Source organism: Rhinatrema bivittatum, chromosome 2, assembly GCF_901001135.1.
Source record: "Rhinatrema bivittatum chromosome 2, aRhiBiv1.1, whole genome shotgun sequence".
NCBI classification, from domain to species: domain Eukaryota; kingdom Metazoa; phylum Chordata; class Amphibia; order Gymnophiona; family Rhinatrematidae; genus Rhinatrema; species Rhinatrema bivittatum.
Genome location: NC_042616.1, coordinates 615,386,241 through 615,411,245, shown reverse-complemented (window position 1 = coordinate 615,411,245; position 25,005 = coordinate 615,386,241). Strand labels below are relative to the sequence as shown.

Below are 25,005 nucleotides of genomic sequence, written 5' to 3'. Positions count from 1 at the left end.
GTGTTTAGGAGTACTGTTAATTTTTTCTGCTTCTGCATAGATGGAAGCAGGCGTGAAAGAATTTCACATAGTCCAAGTATCAAGCAGCAGCAAACATTGGAAATTCCAGAAATCTATAAATCTCTCTGAAGAGAGAGGTATGTAAATTTGTTTACTTTTCAGTCTTATTTCCATGTCAACAAAATTAGAGAAAATTCTTACTTAAATTGTTTATCCTAAACTATTTTAAACCTAATTAACAATGGGTAACAGATTCATGCTTGCTTTAACTTTTGCCTTTATCCTATGAATCTTATGTGCATCATAATGCTGTGACATGTCTTTATATTTTGCTTTCATGAACAATTTAGTGTACTCTTATGTTTTATAACCTTTGGAAAGTTTCTGCTTACTTATATCATGACATTCCAACATCCTGCTTGGATGACCCTTTCTCTTGAAAATATCTGTAGCAGGAATGGGTAAATCTGTTGATTGAGCCAGTGACATAGACTACTTGATAAATCAGACAACCAATATGGCATCAGTAGAGTACATGACGTTGTCTATTACATGAAAAGTTATCTGAAGATGAGAATCATCCATCAGACATGTAGCTGACCCATCATTACTTGATTATTTCCAGAGCTTTCTATGAATCCTTGAAGGCCTCTTTGAGCATACACCTTATTGCAGCATACCTCAGTTAATTTTTTTTTCTGCACAGTTGAATGAATGTATTTCTTCTTTCATAAGTGGTTTCTGATCCTTTTGGCAGTGTTTCTGCTCTTTGTCAGTTGTTCAGCTACAAGTATTCCACAGACTCTTTTTGTAATCTTTGATTGCTTAGAGGTGTGTTTTTGCAGTTTTGAAGTTTTATTCTTTTCATTGAATCTTGTCAGCGGGCTTGTTTAGGCTGCAACTCCTATAGACTTCCCAGGTCTTGGTTTATCCCTTCTGTTGTTCCCTTTCTTAACAAAGATTTCTTCCTTTGATTTCATCTCAAATGAGTTTTTGCATAGTGTCTGAGAAGACCATCAATGGCTTAAATTTTGCCCCAAGAGCAGACTGAAGATATTCATCATAAATCATCAGGTTTGCCACAGGTGTTTGAAGGTCATTACTCAACTCTTTGTAGTATTTGCTCCAGGAAGTCATCAAAGGCAGTCAAGTTCTGCAGGTTAAGACCCAGTTTTATCTTGAAGAAATGAAGACCTGGTTCACTGAAATAATGGCAAAGGAACTTTCAAAGCCTTCAGCACCAAAACTAAAAGATAGGCTCAAGAGATGAGTGTAGCATTGGGCTCTGACTGCTATGCACAAAGCTGAATGGACACAACACCCAGGTTAGAGTGGAGGTATGGAACATTAGTACCGACCCCCTTCATACTGCTTTGAAAGCTTGGGGGATTCTGGAGTCTATTCTGATCCTCTAAATGGCTGCTTCTGAAATCAGCTCTGCCTCCCATCCAGGGCACTTGCTGTAATGCTCTTTAGAGGTCCAGCTTCAAGCTTTCGGCAACCCTTAAAATGCTACATAACTGGTCAGTTTATCTGCTGGGCTCCACAGTATTTGAGGAAGAATTGCAGAGGTGGCTTCATGGCATGTGAAACATGTATTGTCTAACTTCAGTTGGTTTGGAGCTTTGAATGACCTGCCTGCAATCTTCTCTTCAGTGCTAAGCATTTTGGTGCCAGCTGACCCCCAAGTTCCCAAGGGTTGATTTTTGATACCAAAAAGACAATTAGGTCAACATCTTCTTAGCCATCACCAACAGGTTTTGCAGACAGCAAGTCTGAGGAGTCTTGGGGGTTCCCCTACAGGTCAGCAAATTGGCTCTGAAGTGGAATATTTGCCTGACCTCCCCTCTGAACTTTCTCCTCCTCAAAGAATAAGTCCCCTCTTGAAGACCTGTTCTTCTCAGAATTTGTGCAGATTATGATCATACTAATTGATTTGAAGGTCAAAGGAGAGCCCAGGATACTGTAAGACGTTGGTGGCAGTGACTGTTCATTCTCTTTACCAGGACGTACACAGGATGATGTAGGAAACCCTGTTGGCTAGAAGGCAGAGACTGAGTACCATACCCAAGTACTGAGGAATTTGATTGGTTCCAGTTGCCATAATAGTCTATGGTGTCGAATACAATCTGAAAATGGCCAAGAAGATCTTGGACCATTTTGGGAATAGGCATTATTGGAATGCTATACTTCAGGCTTGCATTGTATCCTACAAAGACCTTAACGTTCCAATATTTGCATGTTCCTGTGAAAAAAGAGCACATAAATTGACTGCCTCACTGAAGAAGATTAATATGAATTGTATTCACTATTAGAATGTGAAACATTTAATCTTCAGACTAAGGTGTTATGCAGATCATTGGTCTATTATAATCTGACAGTTGAGACTCTTAAATAGTAATGAAAGGCTGCAAGTTAAGCTTATTGAAATACCCCTGCAAGGAGATCACTAAAGCCCAACAAATACTAGGACCTGTTCAGGTAGGAAATCTCTTTTGCAAGCCAAAAATGGTTGGATCTGGCCCACCGCAGAAGATGGGGATTTTTGTGTAGGTACTTTTGGTCTCGAATAAAACCAAAGGATGCCATTCCATTGTAGACCAAAGGACCTTGAGCAAATACATTATGAGAGAAAAGTTCAAACTTTAATGCCTCTTCGAAACAGAGACTGGCTACGTTCTCTGCATTTGAAGGGAAGCAATACTTGCATAGAGATACATGCAAGTCACCGGAGGTATCTCAGATTTCTAATAACAAATCACCGTCTCCAGTACCACATACTGATTTTTGGCCTAGGATCATCTCCATGGGTTTCACAAAATATATAGTTATTATGGAGAATATTTTCCCTCCTTTTAAGGATTGACTGTTCAAGAGCATTTCTCAGGCAGAAGCAGACAAATCCATGCATACCACCATCTAGGTGCTGGAGGATTTGGGTTTGTTATAAACCATTTCAAGTCCAGTCCAAGTGTGACACCTTAATTGGAATTCATAGGGGCTCTGCTAGACATGACTCAAGCCATGGCTTTTCACATGGCCAACAGAATTGTGAATATTAGTGTCTGCAGCTGAGGAAGTAAGGTGGAGTCAGCAGATAACATGGACTCCGTTGAGAATTTTGAGCTTCATGATATCTATAGTCCATGTCATTCCCATTGCCATGTCTCCTTTGAGACATGTCCAATGGATATTAAAGTCCTAATGGAATCAAGCCTCTCAAGGACTCCAGGAATGCAAAGAAAATCAAATTCCCTTTCTACGTTCTCTTTCATTCCAATCTGACCAAGGGCTATACTATTCTAAATTCAACCTCTTTCAATCATCTAGCTAGTCAAATTAAGCTCCACACTCAAGGTCTCTGGTCTTTGCAGGAGAAAATACTTCACAGCAGTGTTCTGGAGTTTAGGGTAATAAGGGAAAATGTTTTCAGAAATTACATGGTTAAATTGGCCTGGTTCATCCCAGCATTAAGGCAGCTATGTTCTACCTCAAGCAGGGAGGAACAAGATTTTTCCTTGTGTGCTTGGGATTTGCCAGATTGTGGGATAACCATGAGAACCATTTATCTGGCAGGTAGGAGAACACTGTGACAGACAGGTTGAGTCACCAGTTATACCCTCACACGCAGTCTCTGATTCAAAGTATAGTAAACAGGGAACTCCTAAAGATCTGTTCGCAACAGCTCTGTACAAAAAAGTGCCAGCATTCTGTTGGAGAAGGAGGTCAGAAAGAAGACATTCCTCAGATGCCTTCTCTGTTTGGGAAAAGGAACTCCCATGTATGTTTCCTTTAATACTTTTAGTAGCTTAAACTTTAGTAAAATTCAGAAAAGGCTGAGGTACTATGATTCTCATAGACCTCTCTTGGCCAAGACAGATTTGGTTTCTAATCCTTTGTAATTTATCCATCAGGAAATCAAGTTGGACATCTTTCAACTCTGATAATACAGAATCAAAGAATGTTCCTTCACCCCTTTTTCTCATCTCACAGTTTAGATATTGAGAGGGAAATATATTCCAAAATCTCTCCATTTCAATGTCTCAAGAGCTTCTTTCTTCTAGGAAGGAATGTAGTGGCAGGTCATAGGATTGCAAGTGGAAGAAATTTGCGGTCTGGTATGATAGTAAGGCACTAGATCCTTTTTTTGTCCCATACAACTACTTTGAATATCTTCTGTATATCTGAGTCTGGATTAAAACTAACAGGGTGCCCCCTAATGCAGTTGACCCATACCACATTCATACAGAAGAGAGACCAATTTCAACTGTTTGTTGTAAGATTTATGTAGGGCTTCCTTCATTTGAAGCCTCCTATTAAGCCACTATAAGTCATGGGATCACTACCTAATTTTAACACAACTGATTAAAAGCTGCATTGAGCCTCTTTCCCTTTGTGGATTAAAATATCTGATTTGAAAAGTTGCTTTTTTGTGGCAATCACTTCAGCTTGCAGAGTTGAAGTGCAAGCCCTAGTAACTTAACCACTTTATAATCTATTTTGTCATTATAGGGTGGTGGTGTACATGCATTCTTAAATTTCTGCCTAAGGTTAGGATGGATTTCCACCATATCTAGTCAGTTGTCTTTCTAACATTTTTTACAAGGCCACATGCCAATATGGGCAAACAAACCCTGCATACTTTGGAATGCAGAAAAGTCATCACATGTATATGTGGCAGACCGAAGTCCACACAGCTTTTAGTTTGTTTTTACCCCAGTAAACCTAAGCTTGCAGTGTTGGAAAACTTTATCTATTTGGATAGCAGATCACATTTCTTTAACTTAAATTCAAACAGATTGATCTTAGAAGGGCATGTCAGGACTATGGCCATATCAATGGCCTATCTCAGGTGAATGTGAGAACAAGTTCAAACAGTGCATTTTTGAGGGTTAAAGTCTAACTCCAGCCTCCCTGAGGTCCATTTTTAGGTGGTGTTTTTATAAACGAGGAAAAAAAAAAGTTTGATCAGGTCCTGACTATGACCCTCTCCATAGACAAATGAACTGTGGGATTTTTATGATAGTTGGTGAATTGCATAGGGTGGGTACTTGGGTGCTACTTGTGAAAGTGGAAATTTGTGTGCTGAGCTGTTATCATGCTCAGGGAAACCATGGCAGGTGGCAAAATGGTAACATGCTATATCAACCCTGTGCTGATAATTTCTGCTGTTGCACTGGCAGCATCGTCTTCATGCATGCACTACATACCATAGAGACAGTGTGGAGAGAGAGAGGATGCGTAAAACCTTTGCAAGCCACTCCAAGTCATGCTCAGAGTGGTGTGGATAAACTGGGTGTACAGCAGTAAGAAAGATGTAAGATATAAGTGAGGGAACAGAAGAGAGATTGCCCAGACAAGAGAGAGCTACTTAATGGACTGGAAAAGATGATACCCAAGCAAGCGCTACAAGAAGTATGTATCAGTGAAGGAAACATGGTATCCAAGTTCAAACAGAGAAGCATGAGGACAGGGATGTCTTTTGAGGTATATGATCTGTCTGACAGCATAGGGTGTCATATGTTATGGGGTGCTTGCCATTTTAAGCTCTGTGGTCTCCAGGCAGTAATGCACAACTGCTGGCTGCATTGTCCCCACTCCCTTGGGGTTTTGCAGTCTGAATGCATGACTGCATTGTTTTTAACATTAAATCTGAGCTGCCAAACTCTAAATCATTCCTCAAGCTTCACTAAATCCCTCATTGTTTCCACACCTTCCTGGGTGTCTACTCTGTTACAAGTTTTGGTATCATCTGCAAAAAGACAAACCCTTCAGTAGCCTTCCTGCAATATCGCTTATGAAAATGTTGAAAAGGCTTTGTTAAAGGGCCAATCCCTGCGGCACACAACTAACACCACTCCTCTCTTCGGAGTGAACTCCATTACCCTTTGTCGCTCCCCCCCCCCCCCACACACACACACACACACACACTCAACAACTTCCTAACCCAGTCACTAAAGAACCCATAACAGGGGCACTTGGCTCATTTATAATTGCCTGTGCAAAACTGTGTCAAAGGCCTTATTGAAATCCAATACACTGAATCTCGCATGCTCCCCGATCCATTTCTCTAGTCACCCAATCATATGCATTTATCAGATTTGACTGACATCATCTACCCTTGTAAATAATATTCAAGGTGGCCTATAGAATCTTTTTTAAGTTCAAATACAATAAGTCCTTGCCTCAAAGAGTTTACAATCTGAGTGGGTACATGAGGCAACAGGAGATAAGTGACTTGCCCAAAGTTACAAGGAGTGTCAGTGGTGGATGTGGTATGTGACCTGTGATTTTCAGCCCATTGCTAGTAGGCCACTGTGTTTAGAAAGGTCTACATACAACATATATGGATAATTGTAGTTATTTCTTGATGTGAAGTAATCATTCTCTTCCTTCCCCTCCCCTCAAATTTTCAATAGGAGGAACTCCATTGTCCATAAAGCACAGTCAGGAATTAACTGCAAATTTGATATGACTGATGAATTTCTATCATTTGCATCAGTAAAAGGTACCAACAAGAGGAATCGATTTGTACAATGCAGTAGAGACTGCTTTGTAATAATCAACTCCTCTTGTTGGTACTTTTCATTAATTCAAATTATATAAATTCATCAGTCATATCAAACTTGCAGTTAATTCCTGACTGAGTGTGTCCCCTCTTACAGTAGTGTATATATAGCATTTCATATTGACTGTATACAGTTTCTTTCTCTCCCCCCCCCCACCCCCCGGTGCAATAACATTTTTCCCAGTAACGCAAGAATAGCGTGGGTATAACGCACAGAAAAAAGGTGAAGTTATTTCTGATGTTAAATCCCATATTAGTGTGCATTACTCCACTGCATTCCGCATTAGCAGACCTTCATTTCCATTAACTCCTCCTACCTGCATACTAAATGTAAAATTCACATACTATAACACGCATTGTGATATTTGTCGCATACTTTAGGGCCCTAACACATTTTGACGAATGACCGGGTAAGTTTGTATCTGTAGCAGTGGAGGGTAAAATGATTTGCCCAAGTTCACAAGGAGTGACAGTGGGATTTGAACCTTGGTTTTCCTGATTCGTAGCCTGCTGCTCTAACTACAAGGCCAGTGGTTCTTAACGTTTTTTTGGCCAGGACACACCTGACAGATGGTTCTCATATATGTGACACGCTGAACATGTGACCATCACGGGGCTAAATATAAACATACATTCTGCATTCTCAGGAATCCCCTCAACCCCCAACAGTGAGTGCACAGCAGAACTACAGCATTATCCGTACAACTCGCCTTACAAAAAAGATATATTCTGGTCTGGTGACATCTCAGGAAAAGCAAAACCAATTCCTTTTACTGGCAGGCACAATACTCCTCCTTATGAAAAGACAGTAATTTACCACTAATGCATGTCCTATTGAGAAAACACAACAAATAAGATTGATAATGCCTACATGCTAGTAAAATACCTCACTTTAGTCATACACAAAGCACTGACCTTCAAGTACAGAAAGACCACAAATTATAAATATGGAGACAAACTTGAATGGAAAACCAAAAAAGCCACTCTGCATGCAGTGCAAACCTGGAGAAATGGAAAGAGAAATAAAGCAGCTAACATAGTCCCAGGATCTGCAATAATGCACACAAACTAATCTGCAGAAAGTTACACCTGTATTATGGAACACACTCAAACCCTATCTATGAAAAGGCAACACTACGAATATTAAACCAGGCCCTAAACACTAATACACCTCCTATTAGGAAAACAGAACAAGCCAAGCTGCTATAGATTCCCACAAAACAGCTGATGAATAGAATAACATCCAACAATTAAAAACTCATTAGAAAATTATTAAATTATCCAAATATCAACAAAATATTTCAAAACAGCAGACACATCACATAATACCCAATAATTAAAATGGCAGTCAATCAAGAAAAATAAACTTATAAAGCCACCTTTACTTACCCTCTCCAGCACCTCCTCTTCTCATTTCCCTTGCAGGCCAATAGCACACACCAGAAGCAGCAGTGGCTGCTGAAGCTCTGTCCTCACAGACCTCTTCCTTAGGGCCCACAATCAGTCAGTCCTACACAGTCCCTGTCTCACACATACCAGTATCCTCCCTAACCAGTCTCTCTTCCTTACACACACACACACACACACCAGTCACCTCCCTGACCAGTCTCTCTTCCTTACACACACACACACACACACACACCAGTCACCTCCCTGACTAGTCTCTCCCTGTCACACACATGCTCTCTCACTTACATACAAACTCTCAATCACAAACAAATGCTCTTGCTTCCATTCTACCACACACACACACATACAGCTGCTACTCACACACACACAAGCAAGTTTCCTCTCTCACGTGGAACCTCTTCTCATTGTTTGGCCCAATAAGCCTGGCCTCCATTCTTCAACTGCCGCCAGCCTGGCCTCCAGCGGCGGAATGCAAGGTCTCTCTGCTCTTCAGCCACCGCCGACCTGGCCTCTTGCAATGGCCCGCAGCATTACTTCGCTTACTAACCTCATCGGCGCCACTGGAGGATGATCAATCCCCTGATAGGCCAGTCCGCCCCTGGGGAGAAGGGAAGCACAACTGGGGCAGGGGTACACCTGCCAGTGCTTGGTGACACACTGGTTGAGATTTGCTGCACTAGGCTACTTCTCCACCTTATAGCACCAACAGATCATGTATTGTGCATATACAGGGTGGCCAATGGAAAAGTAGCCCACCTCCAATACCAGTGCATTGGAGGCAGGCTACTTTTCCATGGGCCACCCTGTACATAATCAAGGAGTGTTAATAAATGCAGTTCTGGAGGACTTGATAGGGTTGCACTGTGCAATTGCAAAACTACAGGGTACAAGTAGCTTCATAGCAGATGTAATGCTCTCCATACAGAAAACAGAAAATGGTTGCTTGCACACACACAATGAAACAGTTGGAATACAGAGAAGGCTATTTGTAAAAGCAGCAACTCTGGCACCCTGTCTGTTATATGAGGCGCATGGTCACTGGGCATATGAAGATACACAAAACCTAGAAAGAAGGGGCAGGAGGAAAGGAAGTACAAGTTTCTCAATGAGTGTGAAGCATGGTAAAGGTGAGTTTTCATGGGAAACAGGGGCAGGCATTCCCAGACAAAAACATAAAGGTTGCCATGCTGGGTCAGACCAAGTTCCATCGAACCAAGCACCCTGTCTCCAACAGAGGCCAATCCAGGTTGCAAGTGCCTGGCAGATCCCATAAAGTAGATTTAATTCCTGTTACTCACTCCCAGGGATAGCAATAGCTTTCTTTCTGGCTAATAATGTTATAGATTTTTCCATACTTTGTATTATTGACAGTATAATAAAAATGTACGAAGCTGACACAGTAATGCCTGGTTCTTAACATGCTATCATGAATATAAAGCATCCAAAAGCTTAAGAAATTTTCACTGGTAATTCTACTTGTAATTCTATGTAAGGACCTTCATAAAATCTGTTCCAGGTTTCATAAGTAAATATTGAAACCCTTTGGTCTTAGCGGATCACACTTAATTATTAAATCCTATAATATTCCTTCTCAGTTCATTGAATATTTTTAAGAAGTTTTATATTTTTCAAGTATTTTTTTGCCTTTAAAATCAAAAAGTGATACTTTCCTGGCTTTTTCTAGGAATTCACTGCACATGGGTTCTTCAACCCCAAGTCTTCTCCTGCTGTTCCAATCACTCACTCAACCTTCTGCTTCAGGGGCATGTAAATATGTAATTGTTGAGTTTCAAACAGTCACTGATATTAGAATCATTTTCTACAAAGACTTAAATGCTGGGTTAGCAATTGCCATTTTGCGTTGCTAGGTTCGCATGTGAACAGAACATTACATCAAGCTAGCTGAAACAAATCTTCAAGTGTTTTATTGTGGCCCAATTTCTAAATGATGAATTTAAACTCTTACAAGGCAATATCAGAGCAGATGAGAGAACATAAGCACAGCAGTAGACATATCCTGCAAGCACCAATCATCTATTGCCATTCATGCTCATGTAAATGGCATATGACATATGGGCTGAATTTGAAAGGCACTCAAAAATGTCCAGTTAAAGGAACACACTCCATTCTGTTTTACCATTAAAGCCCTATGGTATAACTGAGCCCAGTTTAAAAATCCACTGCTGCTCATGTTATCCTAGAATTTGTTCCCTGTCTCCTCTCCAATCCGCATGTATGTAGTCCAGTACTGTCCCTTTTAATGTCCGAGAAAATGTTTTTCAATAAAATGTGGTACAATGGGATCCTGAAGTCCATGCATCTTTAAACAACTATTGTGTTCCAATAATCAAGTCTGATCTTATGTTTTGTTCTTCCATCATAATATAAACCACATGGGCATATTATCAGATATACCACAAGTGTACTCAGCATGTAAAGGTCTGTTGAACTGGAAAGACTTTTTTGCCAGATATAGATATTACCAGATTCACTGATGCCCTCAACGCACATATGGAGCAACTGGTACAGCTTGATCCAGGATTGCTTATGCCCTCTAGCTCAACGAAATCCAAAATTGACCAGATAACACATTCCTTAATATTTTTGCCCTGGGAGAATGCTTTTGGATGTTTATTTGTGATATGTTTATAATTAGCATTCCCTTATAGACTCCCCTGTGTTTTTGATTTGCAATTCTTAACATGCCAAAGATGGATTAATAGGCATACATTTTCCAATAATACTATACCTAATCACCCCTTCCCAACCCACACTAAATTCCAAGGTACAAGCATTTAATTCCATGTTCGATTTAATAGAAAAAGCAAATATTTAGGAAAACAAAATCCTCAAACCAGTCACTCATTCAGAATCTGAATTATTTTGCTCTGTGAGGTAAAGAATCCAAGTAAGGAGTCCATATTCACAAAAAGTCACTTTAATTCAATTTTGCACTCAACTTCTACATTATAGCAAGACTGAAGCACATTTCTAAATTGTGAAACTCTGAGAATAATGATCTCTCCATAAGTAAAGAATAGCTATCTTGCCAAGTAAACAAAAAACTTTTTTCAACCATAATTTCCCTAGAAAGTAAGAAGAGATCATCAAACGAACAATTTCAAGATTACTTCAGTATTAAAATCCACTACTCCTGCCTTGTAAAACTACCTTGTTCCAAAACTTTTGAACTATTTTATAGGACCACAAACTATGACCTAAAGTTCCCAGCTGATCCTGGCATTTCAAACAAAACTCGGAAGTTGTCATTTTAGCCAAAAAGGCTCTTTGCTGCAAAATATAAAAATGGGTTAGGAATTTATATTGTTTCTCTTAGCAATACAGTATATTACTAGATGAAATATTTATGGTTTCAAAACAATGAGAAAATTGTTTAGCTGTCAAGTATAAATCCTGTTTCCATTTCTTTAATAAAGCTTGAATATATGTCTGACAGTCTTTCAAATATTTTGTGAAGAACAGACAGAGGGGCAATCTGGTTCAAATACATTAAACATCTTAAACACCAGAGCACTGGCACCATAAAAATCCCTCTGGACTAAAATAAGAGCTTTGCAACTCCTGGAAAGGAAGAGCTTTACCTTGCAAGCCCATTAGTTGGGACAGAACTAGAAGCCCCTTCTAATGCCAATCATGAGACAAAGCTTGGAAGAGTCCTAGTAGAACGTCATGATTTCCCAAGATCAGTAAGAAAGGTGAATATTTATAATGAAGATTAAGATGTTTGCAGCCGACTCCAGTAAAGATTGTTAGAAATCTAGATTTAAACTGATCTGGTAGCTTGTCAGAGACAGTATGCAGAGCATAGCATAGACTTAAGAGATGCATCAGGCAGGCTCCTATTGGCACAGCAATAAAATAGAGTACATAAGCAGTCACTGTCATGTCGCAGGTTAGCTGCTTGATTATAAAATTTAAATTGGGCAGCCCTAAGCCTTCCTGAGACCATGGGTTTATCATAGGAACAGAAGGACATGTGCTTTATGCCCTGGCCACAGAAATTTCCTCCACAAGTTGACAGATCAGCTAAATGAGAGAGAGATATTGGAAGCATACTAAAAACATAATTCCATTTAGGTAGCAAAATCATTTTTAAGTGAATCTTTCCTATCAAAGACAAAGAAAAAGAGAGCCAAGCTTGCAAAATCTTCTCAGTTACAGTCAAATGAAAAACATTAAGATGCACAATAAATTTGGGGTCCTCACTAATAAATACTCCCAAATACTTAAAAGAATCTCCCATTTAAAAGGAAACATGCCCTTCCATTTATAAGAGTTAAATGCCCCTACTAGTAAAACTTCAGATTTGTCTTAATTCAGTTTTAATCTGGACAGCTTTCCATACCTCTGAAAGTCACTAAAAACTCTAGGAAGAGAGTAAAAAAGGTTGGATATATAAATATCTGCAAACACAGCAAATTTAAAAATAACCTTACCCATGTTCAAGATTAAATTTTATTGATTAGTACACTGGGAACAGTGCTACAATAAAATATGAGGATGTCTATCTGCTGTAAATAATGATACGTTACTATACTGATGGGTGGCACTTGAATTCATCAACATGGATCTCTGTTCTTTAAGAGATAAATGTTTGTTTGGTTATGGGGGACAGGAGGGGAAAAGGGTGGGAAAGAGGGAAGGAATTGGGAAAATGAAAGTTTGCAGATAAATATTTTTGGGAAACGGGAAGAGATTTTGAGGATAGTTTATGATAATACATACACACACTGAGGCTATGTACATCATTCAGTAAGGTCTGAGCACACAGACACGTTGAGTATGTGGATTGATGATCAAGGCTTATGGACCTTCTAAGCATTATGGGCCGTCTTTAAAAAAATAAAATAAAATAAAAAAAAATGATGGTACATCCACTTTTACTGGAGTGGTTTACAGGCCTCCAACTCAAACGGAAGAGCTGGACAGAAATTTGGTCGAAGACATCCAGAAGGTGGGAAAGAAGTGAGAAGTGTTGATTATTGGAGGTTTTAATGTCATGGATGTAGACTGAAGAATCTCTTCAGCGGAATCTGCCAGACGTAGAGAGAGAGAGAGAGTGGGTTGCCCTGCAAGGGGTTCTCTTCAAATAAATGGTAATGGAACCCACAAGGGAAGATGTGATACTTGACTTGGTGCTCACTAACAGTGATAATGTTTCTAATGTCCAGGTGGGAGACCACTTCAGTACTAGTAATCATCAGACGGTATGGTTTGATATAGCAAATAGGATGCAGAGAAGTTGCACAAAGACCCGGGTTTTGAATTTAAAAAATACGGACTTTGTCGAAATGGGGATATACCTGGAGGTAGAACTAGAAGATTGGGAGAAAATGGGAGAGGTGGAACAACAGTGAGCCAAACTAAAATGTTAGAGTAAACAAAAGTAGGAAAAATAAGAAACCGATCTGGTTCTCAAAGGTGGTGGTGGATAAAGTAAAAGCAAAAAGAACAACATTCAAGAAACATAAAGGATCCCAAAATGAGGAACACAGGGAAGAATGTTTGGTGAAACTGAGATAAAGAAGGAAATCAAAAAAGCTAAAAGTCAGGCACAAGAAAGGATTGGCAGAGGTAAAGAGAGGTGACATATTTTTCAGATATATCAGAGAAAGGAGAATGGTCCAAAGTGGTATAATGAAATTGAAAAGTGACAATGATCAATGTGTGGAGAGAGATTAAGAAATGGTGGAAAAATCAAGCAAATATTTGTTTGGTGTTCACTAAAGAAGACCTGGAGAAGGACCTTTGGTTGACAACACCCAAGCCTACGCCTGAGCTGGTCTGTACCAACACTCTCCCTCCATGGACAACTCAATATGTCTCCCACTGCTTAATAATCCTAGAAACTCTTACAATTTCCTACTGCCAATGATCGACCATTTGTTACATGATTGATCCCAACCGCTAGTATGTTAGTTTTCTATTATTTATAATGATGTATTTCATAATGTTCTAGGTAATTTAATTTAATTTAGTCCCAGTTCCTCATTTCCTTGTTCTCTGTAAGACAAACTTGTTAAGTCATTTCAATGTTATATGTAAACCGAAGTGATTAGTAACATTGTTACCAGAACCTCGGTATATAAAAACGTTAAATAAATAAATAAATAAATAAATAAACAAACACCATAGGTGGCGATGGGGTAGATGAAAATCCATTTGCAGATGGAAAACTGAAAGTGCACAAGGCTATGGGGCTGGATGAAGTTCATCCCAGGATACTGAGGGAGCTCAGAGATGTGCTGGCGGGTCTGCTGCATGACCTATTCAATAGATCCCTGGAAACAGGAGTGGTGCCGAGTGATTGGAGAAGAGTGGTGGCAGAGAGGAGGCTGGAAACTACAGGCTGGTTAACCTCATCTCAGTGGTAGAAATATTAATGGAGACTCTGCTGAAGGAAAGGATAGTGAACTATCTATAGTCAGGAGGATTGCTAGACCCGAGGCAACATGGATTCACAAGAGGAATCTCCTGTCAGACAAATCTGATTTTTTTTTTTTTTTGATTGGGTGACTGCTGAAATTCAAGTAGATCACATTGAGTGCTCTTCCTCGATCCAATTCTTTAAAGCTTTTGACAAGGTCCCACATAGGAGGCTTGTGAATAAAATGAGAAGCTTGGGAGTGAGCACCAAAGTAGTGGCATGGATTACAAACTTGTTGACAGACAGAAGATGGCGTGTGATGGTAAATCAAACCTACACTGAAGAGAGAGTGGTGTTAAGCGGAGTGCCACAAGAATCGGTGTTGGGACTGGTTCTGTTCAATATCTTTGTGATCAACATTGCAGAAGGGATAGAAGGTAAAGTTTGTCTGTTTGCAGATGATACTAAGATCTGCAACAAAGTGGACACGCCGGAAGGAGTAGAGAGAATGACATGATTTAAGGAAGCTTGAGCAGTGGTCGAAGATATGGCAGCTGGGGTGCAATAATCAGAGCTGTATGTGATGGGGGGTGAAGGGCTGTTGTGACGGAGCAAGAGAGGGATCTTGGGATGATAGTGTCTAGCGATCTGAAGACTGTGAAAATGTGATATGGTGATAGCTAAAGTCAGAAGAATGCTGGGCTGCATAGACAGAGGAATAACTAGTAAGAAAAAGGAAGTGATAATCCCCTTGTACAGGTCCTCTGAGGCCTCACCTAGAGTACTGTGTTCAGTTCTGGAGACCATATCTCAAAAGGGACATTGACAGGATGGAGGCAGTCCAGAGAAGGGCAACCAAATTGGTGGGTGGTCTCCATCAAAGGACTTATGAGGAAAGGTTGAAGGACCTAAATATGTAGACCCTGGAGGAGAAGAGGTGCAGGGGAAATATGATACCGAGCTTCAGGTACCTGAAAAGTTTTAATGATGCACAATCAACAGCAAACCTTTTCCATTGGAAAGAAATCAGTAGAAGTAGGGGTCATGAAATGAAACTCCAGGGAGAACAACTCAGAACCAACGTCAGGAAATATTTCTTCACGGAGAGAGTGATGGATGCCTGGAATGCCCTTCCAGAGGAAGTTGTGAAGACAAAAACAGTGAGAGAATTCAAAGGGGCATGGGATAAACACTGTGGATCCCTAAAGGCCAGAGGATGGAAATGAAGAAATAATTGTGTGGGGGTAATTTACTGGTGTTGCGGTTACTACCCTTAACCAATAAGCCTTCATACTGTTGATGCCACTCCATCAGTGCTCTCTGCTTCAACAGCAGGGGGACGACAAGAGGAAAATGGGAATTAGATTCAGACAGCAAACAAGGATATTGAATTTTGCGGTCAGGGAAAACAGATAAATAAGCTGATGCAGCTGTTACTACCCTTAACCAATAAGCCTGGACCTCTTGATGCAGCTCCAACATTGATCTATGCTTCAAAGGCAGAAGGTAACAGGGAATTGGACTCAAACAGAAACCAACAAGAGCCCTGACTTTGACAGTCTAGGAAACTGATAAGTGCAGAAACTACCATAAGCTTGCCACTCAAACTGGATGGCCCGTTGGTCTTTTTCTGACATCATTTCTGTTTCTATGTTTCTTTATGTGCTAACAGATGTGTGTTTTGCTGTTTTAGGGGAGAATACTATCATTGATGGTTCAGGATTGTAGGTGTATCTCATAGAATATGTCAGAACTAGGTTCTCCCGTTAAAAGAAAAAAAATCTTACAAGTACTGCAGAGGCACAAGAAACTTATCTGAATGAAATGGAGAGTATGAACTTGATAAGAGATTGGGTGGGTTGCTATTTTTTCTCATTAGCGGTAGGAAAGAAAGCAGGGGTAGCTATGCTTATTCACAGACAGTTGCAATTCCAATTACTACATCAAATAAAAAACCTGAATGGAAGATACGTAAAAATCATTGGTAAGATTAATGGTAAGGAATTTGCAATTTACAATCTCTATGACCCGAATAAATATAAACCTTCCTTTTTTTTTTTTTTTTATAGAACTTGTTCATGTTCCTTAGCAGTCATAAAATGATTCCTGATAATGGCAGGAGATTACAACTGCATATATGATCTAGTATTGGACAGTTCATCTGTAACAAATGCTGTTCAATTGGATAAAGGATAGAATATCTTTGTTTATCGCTGCATGTATTAATTATTTGGAGAACTCTGTATCCTGATGCCAAGGATTATATGTATGTTTCTCAAGCCCATATGTCACTATCTAGGATAGACTATATTTTACCTACTGATATATTATTTACAAAGATCCTACATGCTGAGAGAGGTCCAGCTGAGATCTCTGACCACTTTATAGTTGGATAGATGTTTTAACTGATGAAAATCAGAGTAAACCTAATATATGGAAATTTCCTAGCTTTCTTGCAGAGGAGACAGAATTTCAACAATATTTACAATCTAAGTGGGAGAACTTTCAGATTAATAATGCATTGCATAAAGACCCACCCACTTTATTCTGGGCAACAAGTTGGGCTGTATGAAAGGAGAAATAATCTCTTATACCAATTTGAAAAATAAATTGTTGCATAGGAATATTCTAAAATTGGAACAGCAGCTAAAAGAAGCCAAGCAAAAGTTTTCATAAATCTCACTGTTAGGAATGTGGACACTTGTATTGGGGTGAAGTTGACACAACCTACAGGGATGACCCAGTAGGTCCTCACCACCAACTAACAAAGCAAATGGTGCAGAGACTGAACTGGAGCTTTGCCTATACTGGCCCCTTTCCCCTCGGATTTAGCCTTGGGTGCTGGCAGGTTTTAGGTTAAAGTCTTTAGGGTGAACACAGTGTCAGGCTGGGGCCTTAGGCAGGTGGCAATCGGAAGTGATGAGAGTCTGGGCTGTGGTCAGTGTCAGGCAGCAGGTATGGCAGTTCATGGTCCAGACTAAGGTCTGAGGTGGGCAACAAGTGAGAGCAATGGGGTCACAGCCTAGGTCAGTTCTGAGAATAAGTCTCAAGGGCGGGCAGGCAGGCTAAGAGAAGGCAGAGCTGAAGACAAATGCAGAGAAATAATAAATTGACTTTGAAAATTTAGTTTGAGCATACAGGTTTGCAATAAATATACTGTCTGTAACAATCTGTGTCACTTGTAATCCACATATCTGCTGACATTTTAGGGGGTCTAATACTTTTGCAAGCCACTGTGTGTGCTATTTTCAGGAAATTTTATGAAAAACACTATACAGAAGATGGAGAGGGAGGAGACATCTAGGAAAGGGGAGGGGCTCCATTTACCTCAGTTAACAATGGAACAATTAACTAAAGTTAATAAACCTACAAACATACTTTACATACATATCGGCTAGCGACTCTCCACGCCAAACGTGACTTCTACGCAGCAAAAATCCATAACTATAAATTTAATCCGAATGCCCTATTCTCCTTCATTGCAGAACTCACAAAGTCCCCCTCTCCCTCCTCCCAAGAAGTAAATAGCATAGAGAAATGTGAGAAGTTAGCAGACTACTTTAAAAGTAAAATCTCCAAAATTCTTACTCAACTCCCCTCCAATCCCACCCCCACAGACCCACTACCCACCGACAACAAAACTATTCTCGACTCCCTTGACACTACCTCCGTGAAGGAAGTTGAATCCATACTAAAAAAGATGCGACCAGCTACCCATATCGCCGACGCCATCCCATCAAAAATTCTCCTTACCATTCCCTCCGCCATTGCAAAACCAATAGCAGAAATCATAAACTACTCCATCACTTCCGGGAAAGTCCCCGACCCACTTAAACTTGCCGTCATGAAGCCACTTCTAAAAAAAAAACCCACCCTCGACCACAATGACCCTGCAAACTACAGGCCCATTTCCAATCTGCCTTTCATATCCAAAATCATGGAGAAAGTGGTTAACACGCAACTCACTGATTTCCTAGAAGAAAACAATATTTTACATCCCGCTCAATATGGCTTTCGTAAAGACCGAAGCACTGAAAAACTCCTACTTGCAATGACGGATACCATCCTCAAAGGCATGGACCATGGCCAATCTTATATACTTGCCCTTCTTGATATCTCAGCCGCCTTTGATACCGTAAACCATCAAATCCTAATAACACGCTTAGCGGAGATAGGCATCTCAAACACAGCCCTATCCTGGTTCTCCTCATACCTTGACCACCGAAAGTACTTAATCAAGCTGGATAATTTTGAATCCACCCACATTCCCCTCACGCAAGGCGTACCCCAAGGCTCCTCTTTATCGTCCACCCTCTTCAATATATACTTACTCCCACTCTGCTACCTACTCTCTAAACTAGGACTAAAATTCTTCTTATATGCAGATGACGTACAAATACTTATTCCCATTCAGAAATCCATCAATGAAACCCTTCAGTACTGGTAAATATGTCTGACTTCCATCAATTCTCTCCTCTACAATCTACACCTAGCACTCAACGCCTCGAAAACTGAAATCCTCATTCTAGCAAATCAACCAATCGACGCAATCCACCAAATGATTCAAAACGCCTCACAAGCTCACACACTACCACCCAGTGTCAGAGACCTAGGAATCTCCCTAGACAATCAACTAAGCTTCAAACCTCACATTAAATCACTTCTAAAAGGGGGCTTCTATAAATTTCAAATCCTCAAAAAAACTGAAGCCCCTCCTCCACGCCCATGTCTTCCACACTGTTATGCAAACCACCATACTTTCTAAACTCGACTATTGCAACTCCCTCCTCTTAGGCCTCCCAGCCTCCACCATCAAACCCCTTCAAATCCTTCAAAATACTATGGCAAGAATCTTAACAAACACCAGGAAAACTGACCATATTTCTCCCATACTCCAAGATCTCCATTGGCTCCCCATCACCTTCCGTTCCCAATACAAAACACTTACCATCCTTCATAACACTTTATACAATAATAATTCACCCTGGCTTGAAGATATGCCACAATTCCGTCAAGCAAATCGCCCCACCAGAAACACCCTTGCTGGCACTCTTCAAACCCCCTCAATTAAGATTGGGCACCTTACCACCACCAGGGATAGAGCCTTCTCCATTGCGGGCCCCACCCTCTGGAATTCCCTTCCCACCAAACTCCGCTTAGAACCGTCCCTGAGCCATTTCAAAAAAGGAATCAAGACATGGCTCTTCAAACAGGCATACCCCAATTCCTCTCAATCCTAGTCATTGTCCCCCCTTGAACCACCCCAGCTCCCGCTCAGCCTATATACCTTCTCCCTTACCTCCCATTTACCATACCAGCACCTCCCTTGCTCCCTACTCCTAGCACCCCTTAGCCTCCCCCACCCCGCCCTTTCACCCCCTATCAACCGCTTCCTTGAAAGTACCCGTGCTTTAATGTACCCCCTTTTCCTTCCACCCCCTCAGCTCCTTCCCCCTTTTCGCTCCCTCCCTCTTTACTCCCTTCCTTCTGCTCCAGCATTTAACTGTAAATAAGTGCACTTGCCTCCTTTATACTGTAAATATGTTTCATATGCTAAGTTCTTAAGTGCACATGCCTCCTTAACATTGTTTATAAGTTCTCTTGCATATCTAATCCTAACTTGAATGCAAAATGTTGTAACTCTGCTCGTTGACTCTCTTCTATTGTACTCTTGTATATTATCCAGTTAGCCCTTTTTTCCTCGTTCATTGTAATTTCCTTTCTTAGTTACTTGTAAACCGACATGATGTGTCCTACGAATGCCGGTTAGAAAAAAAGTGTTAAATAAATAAATAACCAATCCAGTTGCAGGAAACCATTAATGTCATAAGGTCCAGTAAACCATACAAAGTACCTGAACATATGATATATGCTTAAATGCAGATTATAAAATTTTAGTAGAAAAGGATTTTCAGTGCATTGGCTCAGTTTACAGAAGCAATAGAGGCCACTACCCGATGGATTTTACTAAGGCATATATTATGAAAGATCCCACAAATCCTGCATCATATAGGCCGATTTCTTATTAAACTACAATTTAAAAATCTATGCAAAGATTCTGGCAAATAGATTAAGCTTGATTCTTCCCAGTATTATATCATCAAATCAAGTAGGCTTTGTAAAAGGAAGAACAGCTGGCATGCACATTGCTAAAATTAACTGCAATGGAAACATGTACAGCATTAAAAATACCATTGTTAGCAGTAGGGTTAGATTCGTAAAATGCTTTCGACTGAGTTTCATTGGCATATCTTTTTAAAGGATCAAAGAGAGATGTTTTAATGGAGGAATTATACATTATATATCCATATTATATAATGACCCCAAGTCAGCAATTATTGCAAATGGGCAAAGATTGGAAGAATTTTCTCGACGACATAGAATGAGGCAAGGTACCCCTTATCTCCTCTCATTTATTTATTTAAATGCTTTATATACAGTCATTCCATGTGAGAATCACTAATTCATACAGTTTACAGTTGTAACACATTTTGAATATTTTAAGGTGGATAAATATTCATAGAAACAGAAGTAATACAATGGTAGACATCAAACATGAAAAAAGCTAGATTATAGGGGTTTGCGAGGGGGGCTTATTGTACAAGATTTATTTGTTATCTGAGTCATGGGGAACTGGGTGTTTGTTAAATAGAAGGTATTTTTGAATATAATTTATTTTTATCTGTTAATGTTAGAAGTTCTTCTGGCATGAAATTCCATAGTTTTGGGCCAGCAATAGAAATCACTCTATCTCTAGTTAGCGTTAGATGAGTCTCTTAAGTTTGGGATTTTCAAGGAGGCCTTTATTCTGTGATTTGAGGGTTCATGAGGGGGGCTGTGAGGTTTAAATGTTATTCTTAGCAGATCGTTGTTCTTCAGGTTAATGTTATTGAGTATTATTACTTTATAATGAATTCTTGACTGTATAGGAAACCAGTGCAGAGCCATTAGTATTGGGGTGATGTGTTCAGATTTTCTTGCTCCAGACAATAGTCTAGCTGCGGCATTTTGCAGAAGTTGCAGGGGTTTTAAGTAACTAGTCGGAAGACCTAGAAGTAATGAATTACAGTAATTGAGGTTAGAGAAAATGAGATTGTAAAATTGTTCTGAAATCTGTTGTGTTTAGTAGAAGTTTTAATCTGCGCAAAATCCGAAGCTTGTGGAAACCAGATCTAATCAGTTTGCTTATGTGGATTTTCATTGTTAAATTTTCATCAATTTGGACCCCTAGATCTCTCACTTGAGTTGCAGGTTTTACTTGGCAACTTCTGAGATCTATCCCTGGGGGTATAGTTTTTTGTGGACTGTGGCTCAACCAAATTATTTCAGTTTTTTGAGGATTCGAGAGCTTCCACTGAGCTAATTTTCTTTTATTTTAATCATATATTCAGAAATTAGAGATGGTTTTCAAAAGATTTTGTTAGAGGGATATAGAATTGTAGGGGAAGAAGTTTAAACCCAGGTCTGCAGTAATTTCCATATGGGCCCAGAAAACAACAAGGCAGGCAATCTAGAAAAGCTATGAGGAAACAATAAAGAGTAGATGCTCAAGGGTCTTTTCCGAATTTTTAATTGGTGGAGACGTAGGTTTAGTTAAAATGCCCGACTAAGGCCGAGTTTCGCCACTTGCCAGTGGCTGCCTCAGGGGCTATAAATGAACATAAATAGGAATACAATAAATCATAAATACTTTTAAAACATAAAAATGGAACAATAAATCATAAAAAAACACCAAATCAATAACATAGAAACAATAAAAGTCAAACAATTTAAAGAGCCTCACATAAAACTAAATAAATAGAACATATATAAAATTTGTGAAAATAAATAAACCAGTAACTGAATAAAAGAACATATAGACAACATCAATCTAAAAAATATTACTGTCCAACAGTAAGAGACCTATATATATTTTTAAGGGGTAGGATTAATACCTTAATTGAAAACGCACAGAATGAATCTCAAATATTCAAAAAGCCATCCGCAGTACAGACGTATCTGTGAAAATGAAGACACTTAATCAAATGGAATGAAACTAAATGTACAGCAATGGAAAAATGTGAGAGAGGGGAAAAACGGAAAAAAATTGAAAAAAAAAAAGAGGAAGAAAGGAAAATGAAAGAAAAAACATAAAATTATAATAAAATAAAAATAAAAAAGAGGATAAGGGGTGGAAAAGAAATATGAATGACACACCTTAATTAAATCAAGTAGTGCTTATGCCTTTCCCAGTTCCATTCACTTGATGGCGTCGCATACTAGAAGAGGTTCAAAAAGGATGAATATATTGTAAAGATTCGGAAAAGACCCTTGGGCATCTACTCTTTATTGTTTCCTCAGTAATTTCCATATGGGCAGCATGTAGATATTAAATAATTTTGCTGATAGCACTGATCCTTGTGGTATGCCAGTTGTGCTTTGAAAGATGTTGGACTTGGAATGATCTGTCTGCAAGGAAAGAGGTGACCCATTTTAGCACATTTCCATCAGTCCCAATGTTTTTCAACTGTTGGCATAGCAGGTTATGGTTAACAGTGTTGAAGGCAGCTGTTAGATCAGTCAGGACTAGGCAGAATGATTCATTTGAGTCAAAACCTTGTAAAATAGGATCAGTTAAGGATTGAGACTGCACCTTAAGTACTGTGTTCAATTCTGGTCACCTAATGGAGCAAAGATATAGTTGTGATGGAGAAGGTACAAAGAAGGGCCACAAAAATGATAAAGGGGATGGAACAGCTCCCCTATGAGGAAAGGCTAAAGAGGTTAGGACTGTTCAGCTTGGAGAAGAGATGGCTGAGGGGGGGATGTGAGAGAATTATGATATGAAGTTAGCATGTAGCACATTTAAAACTAGTCAGAGAAAATTATTTTTCACTCAACGCACGATTAAGCTCTGGAATTTGTTGCCAGAGGATGTGGTTAGTGCAATTGGTGTAGCTGGGTTTAAAAAGGGTTTGGATAAGTTCATGGAGCAGAAGTCCATTAACTGCTATTAATCAAGTTGTCTTAGAAAATAACCACTGCTATTACTAGCATCAATAGCATGGGATCAGCTTAATGTTTGGGTACTTGCCAGGTACTTGTATTCTGGATTGGCCACTGTTGGAGACAGGATGCAGTCATGGGGGAAGACAGATGGGGTGGCATCACCACTGTGGAGAACGAGTTGGCCATGTCTTTCCAGGCCAGATTGTAGCTGAAGAGTGTGATATCCTGCTGGGCATCGCAGAGGATGGCAACACCTTTCTCTTTGCCACACACTGGTGTGTCAAGACACATAAGAGCAGGAGAACCGCCACACTAAACTACCAAAAGCAGCTTACTAGTTGTGGAATTTAAAGTTTAACTCATATTTTTTTTAATTATTCTTTAAACGAGTCAGATAATTAATTAATATTTTTTTCCAGATTCTAAACTCACCAGCAGAGAGAAGGGAAAACTATGCTTTAAAGCAGTCCGATGCAAACGTACTGCAGGTAAGTTCATTTAATGGTCTGGAAGTTATTTTTTAAATGCTTAATTCGTATTTGACTGATTTATTGCCATTTTTATCTTTTAGATGCATCTTACCCATTAGGAAGATACACATTTGGAGATATTGTCTTTGGAAGTGAACAAGTACGAATATTTTTACATACTGTAAAATTATATGCTTGTATGTTGGGAATATTTTCCTGCACTTGTTCCCATAAATACATAACAAACAATAAGGTCATCAGTTATGTGACATTTTGCTCTATTAGGATAGCATGACAGTACAGTCTTTATTTTTATTTTTTTTATCAAAGGAGCATTGCAATAACTTAGAATTATATGATGCAAATTGATTTTTAAGACGGATAATAGCATGAGAGACTCTTGAGAAAGTTAAAAAGGAAGGCTATTGTGCCTGGTAATAGAGGGAGTTTGTTTTACTGTTACTGAGATGACACCAGAACCAGAATTTTTTTGTATGGAGAGTGCCCTAGTTCTGCTCACCACTCATTGTTGGGGGTGGGGGGGTTCCTGTGAATGCAGAGTGTATGTTTACATTTAATCCCATGACAGTCATATGTTCAGTTTGTCACGCATGTGAGAACCATCTGTTAGGTGTAACCTGACAAAAAAAGGTTGAGAACCATTGTTCTAGTATGTTTTGTGGAGAGAGTGTTACAGAGTAGGGGTATTCATATTAATTTCTGTTATGTTTTAATGATATTTGTATTTGATTGTTTGCATTTTAAAGATGCTTGTATTTGTTTAGATTCAATTTCATGAAAGGTGGTATATCAAATATTAAATTACAATGTAATAGGGATTTTAGCTCACACATGGAAGTAAAAATGTGCACTGAAATTGGTGTGCCTCCATATAAATCACATATTAATGAAAGCATTAGCTCTTCTCCGAGAACAGGCAGGATAGTAGTCCTCACACATGGGTGTCATCAGATGGAGCCTGGCACGGACATGGACATTTGATATCATAGTTTCTAGAAACTTTGAGCATGCCCTACTCGGCATGTACAGCATCCAGTATTGCCACTCATTCCCAAGGGGCCCATTCAGTCTGTATTTTTCTATGAAGATCACAGGTCATGGGTTTTTTGGGGGGTTTTTATTCTTTTACTGAGAAGGAACTTCTGGCTTCCTGAGTAGGT

The 25,005-nt window shown here is 39.5% G+C and overlaps 1 protein-coding gene across 4 annotated transcripts in view; it reads left to right on the top strand.

Moving 5' to 3' along the window:
- Positions 1-25,005, top strand: part of TRAPPC8 (trafficking protein particle complex 8) — a 431,358-nt gene that overhangs the window by 340,718 nt on the left and 65,635 nt on the right. For 3 of the 4 annotated variants that reach the window (XM_029591182.1, XM_029591181.1, XM_029591183.1), the window contains 3 exons: positions 41-137; positions 23,774-23,842; positions 23,926-23,984. In XM_029591182.1, coding sequence (XP_029447042.1) covers positions 41-137; positions 23,774-23,842; positions 23,926-23,984 — 225 coding nt within the window. The remainder of the gene's footprint in view (positions 1-40; positions 138-23,773; positions 23,843-23,925; positions 23,985-25,005) is intronic. The other variant, XM_029591186.1, reaches the window with a different exon arrangement.